The sequence below is a fragment of the Loxodonta africana genome, chromosome 6 (genome assembly GCF_030014295.1).
Source record: "Loxodonta africana isolate mLoxAfr1 chromosome 6, mLoxAfr1.hap2, whole genome shotgun sequence".
Classification (NCBI taxonomy): Eukaryota; Metazoa; Chordata; class Mammalia; order Proboscidea; family Elephantidae; genus Loxodonta; species Loxodonta africana.
In genome coordinates this window covers 32,967,292-32,985,747 of record NC_087347.1, presented here as the reverse complement: position 1 = coordinate 32,985,747, position 18,456 = coordinate 32,967,292, and the positions used below count along the sequence as shown (strand labels likewise).

The 18,456-nt window shown below is 35.6% G+C and overlaps 2 protein-coding genes across 7 annotated transcripts in view; both read left to right on the top strand.

Moving 5' to 3' along the window:
• The window catches only part of LOC111747568 (sperm-associated antigen 16 protein-like), an 803,762-nt gene that overhangs the window by 52,617 nt on the left and 732,689 nt on the right, over positions 1-18,456 (top strand). The gene's annotated exons all lie outside the window — the stretch shown is intronic.
• Positions 1-18,456, top strand: part of LOC100669072 (sperm-associated antigen 16 protein) — a 39,387-nt gene that overhangs the window by 12,650 nt on the left and 8,281 nt on the right. The window contains exons 2-5 of one of the 2 annotated variants that reach the window (XM_064286710.1): positions 1,286-1,332; positions 2,553-2,648; positions 7,131-7,249; positions 13,579-13,716. In XM_064286710.1, the coding sequence (XP_064142780.1) occupies positions 1,286-1,332; positions 2,553-2,648; positions 7,131-7,249; positions 13,579-13,716 (400 nt within the window). Of the gene's footprint in view, positions 1-1,285; positions 1,333-2,552; positions 2,649-7,130; positions 7,250-13,578; positions 13,748-18,456 lie in introns of those variants that run through there. The other variant, XM_023541800.2, reaches the window with a different exon arrangement.

The window sequence follows — 18,456 nt, the reverse complement described above, 5'->3', positions numbered from 1 at the left end:
TCTGTGGAAGAGTATTGGCAAACACTGCAAGTATTTATATAGCAAAGGAATTCCATACAGAATAGGTAGTCTAGTATAGTGAAGCCAGACCGTCTGAGGCTGATTTCGAGTTTTGGTAGGTTTTAGCTGTGTGACCTTGTATCTGATTCCTGATCTGTAAAATGGGGCATGATAATAGTTCCAGTCTCCTAGGCAGAATGAGGATGAATGAGTTAATACATTTAAAACACTTAGAACAGTCTCTGGCTCCTATTAAATGTATTTATCTTATTATTACAGAAAACACAAATTGTTATAGACAGTTTCAGCTAACTCTTGGAAGACAGACTAACAGAGATAATTTCTTATAACTAGCAGCAAAATGCATAGCAGGCTAATCTCATCTTTGGTTTCTCATAAACATAACTGTGCATTGAAATGTTCGGTTTCATACTTTTTTAAACAAGTCAGTACAACTGAAAAATAATGTCAACCTACCAGCTAACAAACAATATAGTGTCACTGGTATGTGTTGCTGATTTTTTTTAATGTAAAATGTTATCTTGAAGTTTTCATTTGTAATTAGAATAACTTGCAGTTTTTGCATGTATAATGGCAATGCTTTAAGAATGAACATTGCTGTTAGGATTGTTTTTTTGTTGGAAACATTTCCATTGATATTTTAATGTTTTTGAGTATTGATGAAATGTCAAATTATGACTGCTGTATGGCTTACATTTGCTGAAAAATTAGTTTTCCTTTCCTATAAAAGAAATTTAATTTTAAAATTCCTTTGCAGTATTTTAAACTAATAAAGAAGTAATCCTGCATTGTGAATCGTTGACTCAGGCACTCTGAAAAATTCAGTGGCATTTGAGATAAATTAAAAAAAAATTACTGTTATATTTTTCCTGCACATAATATTACTTATCTTTTTTCTAATTTGTATTATGGTACTATGCATATTTTTGTAAGTAAAATAAAGTACTCCTTAGAATTAAGTTAGAAATCATTAAATAGTAAATAGGCAGATAGAAGATTGAAATGTAGTTTTTCATGTATTTGGGTTGTATGGAACAGTAATTAATAAGTAATTAATAATTAAGTAAATAATAATTAAGAGTATTCTATTTTAAAACATCTCGTTATAGGCTTTATAGGCTGTATGGGAAGAAAAGTTAAAAAAAAAAAGATTACATGAATTTACCAACTTCTTAATGAAATCTATTGGATTCAATACTGCATTTTAAGGTTGAATCAATTTTAAATATAATTTTTTGAGATTATAACTTGACGAGATGGTCAGAGGTCACCATAACTGAAGCATCTGAAGATGATTATGAATATGAAGAGGTAATTTGTTCACTTTAGATATTTATTCTGCAAGTTAATTGTAGACATTCTTGTGAAATATTCATTTTATTTTCTGAAACAAATGAATTTGTCTTTACTCCTTAGAGATGCTAGTTTTTCAAATGAATTTAGCTAATATCAGCTTATTAATGGTGAGATATGATAAATTGATTTAAGCATTTAAATTAATTAATCTGACTCTTTTGGTTTTCCTGTTAATTATCCTTCTGAGTCAGCTCCTACTGGTCTGCCTTGTGAATCAGTGCTACAAACTGTCATCTCTGTCCATCTGGCAGTCAGAATTGACTCCATGGCAAAGGGTTTGGGTTTTTAGTCTGCTCTGTGCAGGGTTTCCCGGACTCCCACTACTCAGCTGGAGCTCTAGTCCTGTGCTGCCTTCCAGCTTACTGCATTTGTCTCTAATGTGGTTCCTGTCTCAAAGCTCTCCTTTAATTTATTGTTCCCATGAGACATATTATTACTTCTGAACCGTCAAAGATAAAGTCACTTGTAAATGACAGAACTTGTGAGTGAAACTGTGGAGAAGAAAGCCTGGCAATTTGTGGGGTGGGTGAAGAAGAGACAGGACAAACATAGGAGATAGGTTTTTTTATTTTATTTTTTCTTCCAGTAAATGGAGATAATATTCATATTTTCCCCATGAAATTACTGTATGAGTTAATAATGTAAAGGGCTTAAAACAGTGATTGGCTCATAGGAAGCATGCAATATGTATTAACTATTATTAATATCATAATTACAGTTGATTGCATTCTTCCAAGAACTTAACTCTCAGGCAGTGAGTGTTTTTTGTTTTGTTTCAATAAACCAGAAATTTGCAGTTGCTAGTAATTATGAACAAGTAATGGTGGAGAAAACCTGGGATGGAGAGTGAATGGTTGCATTTAGATGGGCTAACCTTTTTCTTTTTCCAGTAGAGTTGCTAGTCCACATATGCTGTTATAGATAAAAGCAGTTGCCTGTAAGTTAATCTTCAGTTTATTAGAAATGGCACTGAGTGGCATTTACAGGGAAATCAGAAAGCTGCCTGATTATTAGTTATTCATTTTTCATAGCTCTTTGAGTGACTTTGTATCTTACATAAAATGTGTGTCTTTGGTCATTTGCTTTGCTTGTGAGGAAAATGATTTCTGAAGTGAAATAAGGTATTTTTATATTCCTGGTCACTCTTCCTATCCTTCTCTTTCTTTGTGATTTAGATACCAGATGATAATTTTAGCATTCCAGAAGGTGAAGAAGATCTGGCAAAAGCAATTCAGATTGTTCAAGAACAGGCTACAGATACTTCTATTTTGGTGAGAATTTTGAACATAATTGTAGTCTATAATTTAACCGAGACACTCTTCATGTGAAGTTTAGAAAGTCATTCAGACATTAAGTACATTACCTTACTTCATGCAACCCTGTTGTCTTCTGTGTATGGTATTCATATTTATCATCAACCTTTCACTTTAGGTAAATGGTCAGATCTACTCTTGTTTGGACTGTCATTCTCCATATTATGGCCACTTTTGCATAACTTTGCAACAAGTGACACTTACCCACATAACTCTATCTGTTTAATCTGATTCACATTACTCCAAGGAGTTTTGGCACTCATGTATCGTCAGAAATCTCCAAAGAAACATAACCAGTAGGACAGTGCGTGCGTGTGTGCGTATGACTTATTTTAAGGAATAGGCTCGTGATTGTGGGGGCTAGCAGGTTTGAATCTGTAGATTTCTAGGGCAGCCTGGCAAGCTGCAAAATCAGGCTGGAGTTACAGATGTGAGTCTGATATTTGTATGGCAGTCTGAAAACTTGGCAGGAATTCACACTGCAGTCTTGAGGCAGAATTTCTTCCTGTCTGGGAAACCTGTTTTTGTTCTTAAGAACAAAAGGCCTTCCAACTGATTGAATGAGGCCAACTCACATTATGGAGGGTAACCTGCTTTACTTAAAGTCAACTGATTGTGGATGTTAACCACATTTATAAGATATATTCACAGAAACACCTAAATTAGTGTCTGATTAAATAACTGCCCTAGCCAATTTGAAGCCCCAGTGGCACAGTGGCTAAGAGATCCGTGGCTAACAAAAGATTGGCGGTTGGAATCCACCAGCCACTCCTTGGAAACCTTATGGGGCAGTTCTACTTTGTCCTGTAGGGTTGCTATGAGTCGGAATCAACTCGACAGCAATGGGTTTGGTTTTTGGTTTTAGCCAGCTTAACATATAAAACCGACCATCCGAACTCATGTACAGAATTTGGTATTTAATACAGATTTTGTAATCTTTTATAAACAGATGGAAGAAAAGCCACCGGGGTAAAAAATAAAAAACAACAATTTCTTTTAGTCTTTGTGGAATGGCTCTATGTTGGGGAAATCTTTAACCAGGCTTTCACTGAACTGGGAGATCACCCTGGGAGACAGCTTAATATTACATCAGGTCTTTCTAGGCATATGTTTTGCCCTGGGCATGCATGCGGCTTTCCGAATTATACACGTTTAAATGGGTGTCTTTAAATGCCCCAGTTTCCCAAGGAAATTTTCTCCCCAGGGTTTTGACCCCAGCTTCTCAGTGCCCTTCTTTGCCCCAGGTAGTCACAGGCTTCTTAGTAGGGCATCATACTTGTTCTTCCCGGTTCAGTCATGGCTGAGGAAGTAATACCGGTCCAGACCTGAAATTTTAGAAGTTAGATGAACCTGAATAGTAACTGGAACAGGGCAAATTACGTGTCTAAGCCCTGTTAGAAACTTAATCTACTTCTTAGAAAACAAGGGCAGCATACCTATAGCGTAACAACCAAATCTCTTGCCAGTAGTATTTTGTGTAGCGTTGGAAACAGTGCTGCCCTGCCCAAAGATGGTGGCCGATGTGCTTCTTCCAATGTGTGTCGCTCTTTGCGGTCCTGGCAATAATCCGATTTCATGCATCACGTTCCTGAAAGGGCTCACTATGCCTCTTCCAACTCTCCCATTACAGGGCTTTGATCTATAATTTTTACCATTCTGGTTACGTTCTGGATTGTCCAAATTGTAAAAATTAGGGTCTGTTCCAGTTTCACTACGTCACCCGTGGATGAAGCAGCTTGAACCAGTTCAAGGCCCAGCTTCTTAGTTCACTTTACAGTGCCTCAGGCTATACTGCCGCTCCTTTCTGAGCATCAGCCAAGACGGAGAAACTGAGACAAGCACTTTGCATTGGTCCTTTAGATTCGAATAGGCAAACGATATACTCTGTTAATTAAGCACTCTCTTTTCAGTCTGGAACCAGGGACCAAGATCCCAAACTGGAAAGGCTGCTGCCACTTTTAGCTGGCTGCTGAGTAGGGAACCAAGGTGGTGCTCAAGTTAGTATCAAAAAAAAAAGTCTCAGAGTCTTCCTATCATTCTGTAAACCTTCGCTCTGCTGCCATGATCCCCCTACTGTTTACCACAGTCGCAAGGATGCTAGTACTAACATTTTTTGCTTGTTTTTTGCTTTTTCTGTGTGAGGTGAAAGGGTTTACCTTCTGCCTCTGCCATCTTGGTTCTAATCTGTACTAATTTTGTTAGGGAATATAGTGGGAAATGGTTATTTATTATAAGATCACCAATTAAATGTGTATAAAATTGATGCCATTCTTGTAAAATTGAAAACTCATTTAAAAATGGTCAATAGTTTAATGATTGTTATGGATTGAATTGTGTCCCCCCCAAAATGTGTGTCAACTCTGCTAGGCCATGAGTACTAGTTTTGTGTGACTGTCCACCATTTTGTCCTCTGATGTGATTTTCCTATGGGCTGTAAATTCTACCTCTATGATGTTAATGAGGCAGGATTAGAGGCAGTTATGCTAATGAGGCAGGACTCAATATACAAGATTAAGTTGTACCTTGAGTCATTGTCTTTTGAAATATAAAAGAAGCTAGCAGAGCGACGGGGAACCTCATACCCCCAAGAAAGTAGTGCCAGGAGAAGAGCACAGCCTTTGAATGTGAATCCCTGCGCTGAGATGCTCTTAGACCAGGGGAAGATTGATGACAAGGACCTTCCACCAGAACTAACAGAGAAAGCGTTCCACTGGAGCTGGCACTCTGAGTTAGGACTTCTAGCCTCCTAGACTGTGAGAGAATAAATTTGTCTTTGTTAGTGCCATCCACTTGTGGTATTTCTGTTGTAGCAGTGCTAGATAACTAAGACGATGAGAGCAAAAATATTTTTTAAAAAAGTGCTTTATATTTTCATATCATTAAGTAAGGACCTTTTTTTTTTTTCAAAGATGAAAACTTTGTACTGCGAAATGTGAAGGAAATTGTGATACTGTTTTGTTGTTGTGGATTTGTGTTCCCCAATGCAAAATAATATGTGATGAACTACACTTCATATTCTGTCTTATGCTAATCTTTCAGTGTCTTGTAGACTACCGCAATGTAGAAATCCAGTTATTCCTTTCCAAATTATCCAGTTGCTCAGTCCTGAGAAAAGCCCTAAAGGAGGATTCTTAGTCAGAATTGATTATATTCTGTTGTAAATGGAGTGCTCTAACTCTTAGAAAGCTGCATTCTTTAATGAGTTTGATGGATATAGTTCCTTCTAGGTAGACACAAAGGGAGATCCATTGCATTCTTAAAAAAAAAAAAGGTAGGAAATCCTTTCTCATAATCAAGGTATAGACTTAGTTGTTTGTTGAATACCTCAATACAATAATTTATAGGACTAGGTTTAAAATATAGTATTTTGAATGAGGTACAATTGAAATTTTTATTCTAATACTCATCATCTTCCCCCTTGCTTTACATCATTAATTATAAAAGGGTTTTTAAAAATGCTTTGTGTCCCAGTCATTTGTATTGGTACTTGGTAAAGTAATACGCCTAACATAGTACTTGACACATAAACATAAAAATCCACTGGTCCTAAAACATAAACCTTATTTTATTTGAGATTGGTACTTTGTCCTCTTAATTCACATTAAGTCAAATATATTGGATTGGAAAATCTATAGGCAGGGTTTGGGGTCAGGTTATTTCTTTAATTGAAATTACTCAACTCTGCCATGTAATGCAAAAGCAGCCATAGACAACATGTAAATGAATGGGCATGGGCACATTCCAATAAACTTCATTTACAAAAACAGCTGATCCCTGATATAACTGATAGACTTTATACTTCCGTTATGAATTTGTGTAGTGCAAGCACCATCCATTATACATTATTCTTCCATAGTTTTCTAGAAATCCGTGTACAGAAATTGTTGTAATTCTTCATAAAATGATAATAATTAAGAAAAATTAAAATGTTCATACTTTTTTTTTTTTCTTTTTAATTTGTTATGTGGTATCGAAAGGGCTTATTGTCCTTCAGACAATCCAATCACAGTCTTACCTCAGGGCATTTGTGCTTGCTGATGCATATAATTGGAACATGACTCAGTCTGCCTGTTCATTTAGGTTTGTGCTCATATGCCACTTTATCAAGAGATCTTTCGTTACCCCACTATGTATATAGCTTATCAGCCCTACCCTTTGTTCTCCCTGTCTCCTATCCTTTGCTTTATTTTTCCCCATATATTTAGTATTTTCAGTCATAATATATATCATTATTCATTTTCTGTCTCCATCCACTTGACTATAAGTTTTGTGAGGACAGAGACCTGTCAGTTTTCTTCATGGCTTTATCCCCTGTAATTAAACTAGACTCCAGCAAATAGCATTCAACAAACATTGTTAAAAAAAAAATGAGTGAGTGAATGAATGAATGAGTCAAGCTTTCATGTTCTCAAAAGAAATAATAGCACATTTAAATTTCAGGAGCAGAAAACTGTTCTTCCTCCGAAGTATGCAGCACCTGAAGTAATAGAAGACTTCCTTTGCAATTTCCTGATTAAAATGGGAATGACTCGAACTCTTGATTGCTTTCAATCTGAATGGTAAATAATTATGTAGATAAATGGTAGTTTTGTAGAAATGGTAACATTATTTAACGTGTATCTGTACAAAAAAAAAAAAAATCTTAAAAGACTTTAAAGTGACTCACTGTACGCAAGATGATTGCAAACTTTCTCATTCCTGCCCTTCAAATCACAAACACACATACATGCACACATAGGATATACTTGCAAATAAATTTTTATTAAATAGCTTTCCCAAATATTCAAGTTTAGGTGATATTCAAAAATCAAACAAATTGATTGTTATATAACACAAAGATGTTTGGTGAAATACTTTCATTATTTTTTGCATAATTATTAAGTATATTATTTCCTGCATTTAGATACCCTACTAACAATACTACTTTACCTTCTTGTTTATTGTTTCTTGTAGTGTAATGACTTGTCTTTATTCACACAACTGGTTGGTGCTTTTTCTGTAAATTTTTTTTCATTTAGAAGTGGAATTGCATTTTCAAATTTGATATAAATGTAAGATTTTCTTGTTATAATTGGAAAATTTAATAACTTACTGGTTATGAAAATCAGTAGGCATACTGTCTTTATTCCTTTGCTACAGTGATAATATCACAAGGCATGTTCTCAGATTCCTAACATTCTTTAAAAATATTACTAATTGATTGGCTATGAAAATGTAGGTTTGATTTTTAATAGCCATTGCATATTACAGATAAAACCAAAACCAAACTTGTTGCTGCCAAGCCGATTCCAATGCATAGCAAACTTTTAGGACAGAGTAGAGCTGCCCCATAGGATTTGCAAAGAGTTGCTGATGGATTTGAACTGCCCACCTTTTGTTTAGCAGCCAAGCTCTTAACCACTGCACCACCAGGGCACCGTATTATACATATACCAAAACCCATTGCTATAGAGTCAGTCCTGACTAATAGCGACCCTATAGGATGGAGTAGAACTGCCCCATAGAGTTTCCAAGAAGCGTCTGGTGCATTCGAACTGCCATCCTTTTGGTTAGCAGCTGTAGCACCTAACCACTACGCAACCAGAATTTCCATTATAGTTACACCAAAAAACAAAAAAAAACCCAGTTGCCATCGAGTCGATTCCAACTCATAACGATAGTTATAGCGGTTAATATAATATGTAATGATGTTTATAGTGTTTTTGCCCTAAATCCTAATTTTACTTGGAGGGGCAATTTGCAGGTTCTACTAATCCAGCTGTGATATGTTTGCTTTTTTTTTGGTTCTCATGTACTGAGAACATGCATATAAGTTTCATTATTTTAAATTGCATATCTAATAATGTTAATATATTTAATGTTTTTTTTTTTTTTATTTAATGAGGGGAATCATTTTTTATTACTGCAGTCTAAGAAAAAGAACAAGTTTAATGGCTGAAAAAATAATACTGTTCCTATTAAATCTGGAAATTGTACAAAAGAATTTTATAAAAATATATTTAAGAAATAATTACAAATGTAGTGGAAAATACATTTTTTGTAAAAGTAGGTAAAAATGATTAATTTGCAGTACTGATGAAAGGTTAATGTGGTTGAATTCCCCCTTTTTTCTTCCCAGAGTGTGTGTTAGGACATGTAGTGCTTACATGTCTGGGTAGTCGAAAGTGTGAAATGATTCCCTTAGAGAAGTCTGCATCCATGTGTACTCTGAACAATTATGTAATTGTCATATTATCTTTTTAGGTTTAGCAGTCTGAACTGATGAAATGAAATTTCAGTAAAACATGATAAAACCAAAAAACCAAACCCATTGCTGTCGAGTCTATTCTACTCATAGCGACCCTACAGGACAATGTAGAACTGCCCCATAAGAGTTTCCAAGGAGTGCCTGGTGGATTCGAATTGCTGACCTTTTGGTTAGCAGCTGTAGCTCTTAACCACTATGCCGCCAGGGTTTCAGAATCCCTAAATAAGCGTATGATTTAGCATACTATTACAATCATAAGGTAAAATTAAAAAAAATTCCTTTATTATGTTGATCTAGTAATACTGTGATTCAAACGTTATCTTTTTTTTTAGCTGCTAATTTGTAATGAAATTATGCTGTGTTTTATTTTATTTCACATGAAACATTTTTAATTTTGATCACAACCTTTACCTATTGTATACAGTAGGACTATAGAAATATTGAATATATTATTTTAATCATTTTTATTATGGAGAAAAGACAGAATATATCATTGCTGTGAATTCAGTTAATCTTACAAAAGCTAACAAAGCAAAGTTTCTCCGTTATGGCTTTTTAAAAAAAGAAAAAACCAACAAAAAACCTGGGCAGTAAAATTTGAATTATGTTCTTTCAGCCCTCAAATAGCAATTGCAGTAAATTACAGTCCTTTAGACCGTGGGTCAGCAAACTGAAGCCCTTGTGCCATATCTGGCCTGTCTCTTGTTTTTATAAATAAAATATTTTAGAACATAACCATGACTTTTATGTATTGCTAATTAGAATGGCAAAGTTAATTAGTTGAGATAGAAACTGCATGGCCCACAAAAATTTTTTGATGAGTATTAATATGATCTAAAATATTTATTATCTGGTTGGTGGCAGAGTGGTTAAGAAGTTGGCTGCCAACCTAAAGGTCAGCCGTTAGAATCCACCAGCTGCCCCTCGGAAACCCTCTGGGGCAGTTCACTCTGTCCTGTAGAGTCGCTATGAGTCAGAATCGACTTGCTGGCAATGAGTTTCTACATTAAAAGCTGTCAATTCTTAGTTTAGATGATATATATTGGTGAATATGGTAGGAATTTGTTCTATGAATCACTGAAAATTCTGCTCTCTGGGTCCAGTCAGTGTTATGGTTAAGTGCTCCAGTGGTTTTAACCTACCCAGCAGCTTTGCAGGAGAAAGACCTGATGATCTGCTGTTGTAAAGACTGTTGTTTTAGGTGCTGTGGAGTGGGCTCTGACTCATAGCACTCTTCTTTTTCAACGACTGTGTACTTTACCAAGCATGATGTCCTTCTCCAGGGACTGGTCCCTCCTGATAACATGTCCAAAGTACGTGAGATGAAGTCTTACCATCTTCACTGTTGAGGAGCATTCTGGCTGTACTTTTTCCAAGACAGTTTTGTTCATTCTTCTGGCAGTCCATGATATATTTATCCAATGTTCTTCGCCAACATGTAATTCAAAGACATCAATTTCAGCCTAGCAAACCCTGTGGGGAAGTTCTGTTCTGTCCCATGGGTGGCAGTGCGTTGAAAATTGATTCTAGGCACATGGTAACTTTTATGTCAGTTTAGAAGTACTGTTTGTGCACAGTAATAATTTCCCTGGGAGCAAAATTAGAGGAGCCCTGGTGGCGCAGTGGTTAAGAACTGAAAGGTCAGCAGTTTGAACCTGCCAGTCGCTCTGTGGGAGAAAGATGTGACAGTCTGCTTCTGTAAAGATTTACAACCCTGGAAACCCTATAGAGCACTTCTACTCTGTCTGATAGGGTCGCTGTGAGTTGGAATCGACTTGACAACAGTGGATTGGGGGCAAAATTAAAGAAGAGGTTAAAATGGAGGAAATATGGTGGTATATATTAAGTATGTATGTGAAAAATGTATTATCAGATGAAATAGATTAAATATATTTATGAAAATCGTTAATAAAAATAAGTAAATGTTTCAGACTTAGCCTCCACAATAATATTTTTAATTTTATCTTTTGGCAATCAGAAATTTATATTAGAATTATTCCAAAGTTGTAATTTTACAATTTGCATAGAATAGAGCAAGACTACAGGAATACTGAATTTTAAAACTGACTAAATGGATATTTAAATTTATTTTGTTTAGCAGTTAGCCACAGCTGTTGAGAACTAATAGTGTTTGTCAAGTTCTATGGCATAGACTACCCATGGTGAGTTATAAACAAAGTGGAAAATCTCCCCTATGGGAAATTTACAATCTAATGGAAGGAGAAAACAAAGAAAGATGTCTCTTGCTAAATCCAGTAACAAGCTACAAACTTATATATTCGTTATTATGATCAATGCTAATTAGGGAGGTGCTAACCATGAGTTATCAATTGCTTTAAATGAATACTGAGGAGAATGATGGTTGAAATGACAACAGCTCTGTGGGGTTTGAATTTAGAAACATTTCATAAGGAAGCATTTTGTAGGTTTTGATAGAAAGAAGGTAGTATATCATTTGGGAGAGAAAAACACCCACTTCCAAGTATGGTGGGTAGGAAGTGCTGAATTGTGTTTATGTTTGTTGGAATATAGTGATGGTTACTTAGTTGAAGTGCAGAGTGTAAATTAGAGAGAGAGAGAGAGAAAGAAAAATACGCAGCAGCAATGGTTTGAGTATAAGGATATGTTATTGTTGCTAGGTGCCGTGGAGTTGATTCCTACTTGTAGCAACCCCATGTGACAGAGTAGAACTTCCTCATAGGGTTTGCTTGGCTGAAATCTTGAAGGAAGCACATCTTCAGGTCTTCCTCCCATGGAGCCGTTGAGTGGGTTTGAACTGCCAACTTTTCAGTTAGAAGCTGAGCACGTAATCATTTGTGCCACCAGGACTCCCATTCAAATCTTATAAAATTAGAGTTGAAAGGGACCTTAGAGATGATCTAGCCAAGCCCCTTTATGTTACCAATAAGTTCTTGTTATCCACAGTTTACTGGGGTAGAGCTGGAGCAAGTGCACAGGTATCCTGACTCCCAGTTCAGTGCTCTTCCTGTACTTGACTCATTGCTGATTCATGCACTTAGTATACCAGTTGTCCTAGATGTCTCTAGCCTATAGGGCATACCTTGGTCTAAGATTTCATTCTGCCTTCCTGCAGTGAATCCAGTATTTTTCTGTAGTCAGTCTTTGTTGTCATTTTCTTTGGTAGATGGACCTGCTCTGTTCTTTTGGAGTCCCCTTCTTGCCAACTCAGGTCTTTTTTCCCTCACCTTGGTGCTGCTTCTGCTGGTACAGGTTCTTCCTTCATTGTTCTTCAAAGATAGCTGACACCGGGCTATAATTTTTAAGAGACTTACAGAGGTTTGGGAATCATAGAAGGGAATTATAATACAGAAAACATAAAAGTGCATGCTAAATATCAGGATCTCTAGGCCACATATTTCCCAAAAACAAGCATAAATTTTAGAGCTATAATTAGATAGGGAACATTTTCTTAAAGGAAACAATCCCCAGAAATTCAGTTCTGCCCCTAAAGATAGCCTTTTCCCATTATTCTGTAGAACACTTCAGTTACGTGGAGCCATGCTGCCTTGAACCTCTCTATTGGAATTTAACCCATTGCTGTCAAGTTGATTCTGATTCATAGCGATCCTACAGGACACAGCAGAACTGCCCCGTAGGGTTTCCAAGGCAGTAGATCTTTATGGAAGCAGACTGCCACATCTTTCTCCTGTTGGGTGGCTGGTGTATTTGAACTGCTGATCTTTCGATTAACAGCCAAGTGCTTAACTACTGTGCCACCAGGGCTCCTTATTAGAATTAGGATTTTTGATTTACTTATGTATAACCCAAAACTCATTTAAGTATTTTCTAAAGAAAGAAGTTACCATCTGCTCCTCCCCTTGGCTCTCTCCACTGTGGTTCTGACTTCCACAAGGACCTCCATGTTCTTTGATCATACCCTTATGTGAGCATATGTCATCTGTCTCCTTCCCTCCACTGCATCATTTCCTGACTGCTAACATGGTCTGGACTCATTCACCCTAAAAGTACGTCCTTTTTCTCTGCCTTTCCCTCTTCTTAGTACTCACTCTCTCTCACTCTTCTTCCCCATCGCATTCTTCAAATGTTTTGAAAACAGGTTGTTATTTTTCTTTTTCTTTACTTTTTTATTTCCTCTTCAATCTTTGGTTGTCTCCAGTTTAGCCTATTCTTACAATTCCACTGAAGGCAGAGTGGTAATAAAAATTACTTGATAAGTAATAGAACAATTATTTATAATAATCAGTCACTAATTTAATTTCTTCTTAATTATAGAAGAGATTGTAAATTAAGAGTATATTTGTTTAATTTGCAAAAAAAAAAAGAGATATTCCTGCTTTTAGCTAAGAAAATTTGGCATAATGTATAATTACTCAAATTTGGGCAGTGGAGTTACAACTTTATGGGGATGGTCAGGTTCTACAGCCAGAGCCTAGAATTAAAATTCCCCATAAAAAGCCCCTTATGTTTCTCAGTATGTGTGGGCAGTGTGTGTAGTTTTGTGTATACATTGCTGACTTTCAATAAATACTACACAACTTGTTCTTCCTCCAGCAATAAACCTATCGCAGCTTCTTCAGTTGATGAAGCCTGTATATCACACTTGTATTTAGGTGTCATGTTGTAAGATACATAAAGCCTTCTTGTTTGATTTTATCCTAGGTATGAATTAATACAGAAGGGGATAATTGAACTTAGAGATGTTGAAAATGTTCCAGATGTCTATGCCCAGAATATGCTTTTAGAAAGCGAGAACCAAAATCTGAAGAAAGAATTGAAGCAGTACAAACAGGCAGCTGAGTATGTTATTTTTTAAATGACCATTAAAAAATATGTATCATTTTGGACTCAATAAAAGAGTTGAAGGAGGCTAACGTGTAAATGGTGGTTAGTGTACCAGAGCTTTAGTAATTCCCTTATAGTTCTGTATTGTATTTAAATCCCAGTTGGAAAGAATGTGAAAGGCTCACCAGCCAACGAATTGAACAGAGGGCCAAAACTCACAACTGTAGCTCCTTGACAAGAGTGGAATGCAGACGGTGGTGAAGGAAACAGTGAATTTGTTATGTAACATTCACTTATTATTTTGATAGTCTTTTCATGAATTATGAAATTTTCTCCTGTGAAGATAAGGTAATTTCTGAAATAATAATACAGTTATAGAAAGCAGAGAGGAAAGAAGGAGCTAGTTTATTCTTAGTAGAGGAAATTCACAATTTGAAAATTCCCCAAAGGAAATCTTTGTTTTGTAATTTCCTATGAATTTATGCATGGAGGAGAAACCTAATAGTTTGAAGCTAAATCTTTCCACATTGTTCCTCTTTTTTAAAATTAATGGAAGCCATGCAATTTTCAGCAAACAAATTTAGACAAACAGCTAGTGTTATTCTGGAAAAGGCAAAAATGACTTGGGTGACTCTGTTCACCTAAGGCAATGTTATATGGAAAATCACTGCTTAGATATGGAGCTGAGACAGTTCATGCTTCATTTATTTTCATTAAACATATTTTAGAACAATCCTATTGAGACAAAAATTAGATTAACGGAAAATGTAATATTTTAAAGATCTTTCTAAAAAATTTCCATGTGAAAAAATACTACTACTGATTGCACAGTGGAGGAAGCATTTAGGGGCCTTGATAAACATGCAGGTTTATTCTAAAATAAACCCCTACATCTGAAAGGTAGCTCTGAATAATGGATAATTTGTATGACCATTTATTCAATTATTGTATGCATTTATGGAAATATTTTTACAAGGTATGTAAATTTCATATTTTCTGTAGGGTTGCTTTGAGTTGGCGTCAACTCGATGGCAGTGGGTTTTTTTGTTTTGTTTTTATGGATGCACTATTTGGCATTTAAAATTTTACGTAGAAGTGTATGACGATCCATAAGAGTGATATATTTTTAGAACCAGTGTCCTCTCTATTCTTGGTTCTGTTTCTCAGAAGTGGTTTGCACTGTTTGCCTTGATGCTCACTGTGATTTTGTGTAGACACCTAATGGATGTGCTGGGAATTTGACACAGCAAAGTCTTCAGAGTGCTGCCTGGCATACTGCTTCAGTTCCTGATTTCCTTTGAATTATTGCTTGAGTTTGCTAATTTTCTTTTAAATTGATACATCTTCTTTATGCAATGAGCTTTGCCCCAGTGACATTAAATAATCATTGTTGATGACTGGTTGTTTATTATTATTTAATGACTATAATCAAAATTATATAAACTGTTACCCATGCAAATTATTAATTTAATGTTAATAGGAACCATGATTAAAACAGGCATCACTCAGATGAAGCCTGTCTCTTGTTTGTGTTTACTGAAGTATCTGAGTATATATAGTTTTAGTTTCAGTTGGCTTATAGGTATCTCTCAAGTATATCATTTGATATGCCAAAAAAACAAAACAAAAGACAAAAACCAAACCCATTGCTGTTAATTTCATGCTGACTTATAGCGACCCTATTAGATAGAGTAGAGCTGCCCCATAGGGTTTCCAGTGAGCTGGTGGATTTGAACTGCTGACCTTTTGGTTAGCAGCCAAGTCCTTAAACACTGTACCACTAGGGCTCTAACAAATCATAAAAGGAAAACATTTATTTGCTTTTATCTGCCTGACATGTCAAATCTGAAGAAAAGCTGCTTGACCCTTAGTAGATGCTTAATATTGATGTGTTGAATTCATGTTTTCACAGCAACTTTTGGTACGTATGCCCCTGTAGCCTAGTTCTATTGGATACATCCTCAGAAAATGCAGAATGAACTTTAGTAAAAAAAAAAAAGAAAATCCCAGAGATACATCTGTCATGCTATAGGCTTACCCCAAATTGTAATGCTTTCCTTAACTAGGTTTTTCAATTTGACTTGTGAGGATATTGTTCCAATAGGAATTAGTGATAAACATGAGATTCCTTTTATGAAATTTGACATAATGTTTACCTTTTTTTAGAATAGGCTATTGTTTAAAACAAGTTATGTGTACCTGTTAAATATTTTTCACGTAATTAATTTTTAATATGCAAAAAGAGTCAACTTATAGGCAGTCATGTATTGTGCGTGAGTATGCTGGTAGCATTTAATGATGTATATAGAAAAATCAGATAAATCATGTAACTGTATAGTTAATATTTATCTGAGGAGGGTTGCCTTGGAAAGAGTGCTTAAGTTCAAATATCAGTCTTCCAATATTCTGATACTTATTAACTCAGTTTTCTTATTGTTAAACAGGGAGCAATTATACATAATATTATTAACTTCTAGGGAGTGATGTGATAATTAAACGAGACAATCTATGTTAAGGAGCTGTGCAAATTACAAAGTACTTTGAAAATGTCAGCAATCTCAATATATCAATATCTCTAAAGGCTGTCATCCCTAGACTTTTTTGTAATTATCACATCTTTAATATTTTAAAATTCAGCAATGATGAAGAATGGAGAAAGAAATGAAAGGAGGATTATTTCACTCTAAAATATTACTTGAATTTCTGTAATTAAAGCAAGGAATTATCTTTTCCTCACTTAAAAGCATTGCCAGTTTTTAAAACAACATTGGCTTTCAGTATATGTGGTGAGATGTAGGTTTTCTTCTAAGATATATTGTTTGGGAGTAACTGTAAGGAGAATTTCTTCATATATCCTCTAAGGCGTAAAAAGGACAATATTGTTAAAAAATTATGATTATATTTAAGGTAAAAAAGTATATTGCATACTGGATAAGGAGAGGAATGATGTAAGAAATAGTTTGACATTCATACTTGGAAAAGGAAAACATAACTTTAGTTTTCTATTGGAACATAGACCAATTGTCATTTTAAATGAAGAAATGTAGAATGTGTAAGTAACCTTAAAGTAGCAGAGAACTGGTGGTTGAATGAAGACTAGAAAAGGATTACTAAGAATTACATCTTTCACAATTAAGACAGTATTTCATAAACCTTGTTTTAATTGATAGTTGGCATGCCAAAAGATTTACATTGGTCTGATGTCCACACATAGCTATTAGTAATTTCATTAATTAGTAACCTGTTTCCTAATCTTGTCTTTATTAACTATCATTTTATGTCTTTTCATACTGCTGTTGTTGTTAGGTGCTGATGAGTCAGTTCCACTTCATAGCGACGTTATGTACAACAGAACGAAACACTGCCTGGTCTTGTGGCATTCTCGCAATCTTTACTATGCTGAGCCCGTTGTTGAAGCCACTGTGTCAGCCCATCTCATTGAGAGTCTCTCTTTATCGCTGACCTTCTACTTTACCAGACATGATGTCCTTCTCTAGGGACTGGTCCCTCCTGATAACATGTCCAAAGTACTTAAGATGAATATTGCCATCCTTGCTTCTAAGGAACATTCTGGCTATACTTCTTCCAAGACAAATTTGTTTGTTCTTCTGGCAGTCTGTGGTGTATTCAGTATTCTTTGCCAACACCATAGTTTAAAGACATCAATTCTTCCATCTTCCTTATTCGTTGTCCAGCTTTTACATGCGTATGAGGCGATTGAAAATACTGTGGCTTAGGTCAGGCACACCTTAGTCCTCAAAATGACATCTTTGTTTTTTAAGACTTTAAAGAGGTCTTCTGCAACAGATTTGCCCAGTACAATATGTTGTTTGATTTCTTGACTGTAGCTTCCATGAGTGTTGATTGTGAATCCAAGTAAAATGAAACCCTAAACATCAGTCTTTTCTCCATTTATTAAGATGTTGCGTATTGGTCCAGTTGTGAAGATTTTTGTTTTATGTTGAGGTGCAATCCATACTGAAGGCTGTACTCTGATCATCAGTAAGTGCTTCAAATCCTCTTCGCTTTCAGCAAGCAAGGTTGTGTCATTTCCATATCACAGGTTGTTAATGAGTCTTCCCCTAATCTTGATGCCTTATTCTTCATATATTCCAGCTTCTCAGATTATTTGCTCAGCATATGGTTTGAATAAGTATAGTGAAAGAATACATCTCTTACATACACCTTTCCTGATTTTAAATCATGCAGTAGCCTCTTTTGTTTGAACGACTGCCTCTTGGTCTACGTACAGGTTCCTCACGAGCACAATTAAGTGTTCTGGAATTCCCATTCTTCAAGATGCTATCCATAATTTGTTATGATCCATACAGTTGAATGCCTTTGCATAGTTAATAAAACACAGATAAATGCCATTCTGATAGTCTCGGCTTTCAGCCAGGATCCATCTGACATCAGAAATGATATCACTTGTTCCACGTCCTCCTTTGAATCCGGCTTGAATTTCTGGCAGTTCCCTGTCAATGTACCATTGTAACTGTTTTTTAATGATTTTCAGCAAAATTTTACTTGCATGTGATATTAATGATATTGTTTGATAATTTCTGCATTCTGTTGGATCCCCTTTCTTTGGAATGGGCACGTAAAGAGATCTCTTCCTGTTAGTTGGCCAGGTAGCTGGTTTCCAAACTTCTTGGTATAGATGAGTGCTTCTGGCATTGTATCAGTTTGTTGAAACATCTCATTTGGTATTCCGTCAGTTCCTGGAATCCTCTTTTTCACCAGTGCCTTCAGTAC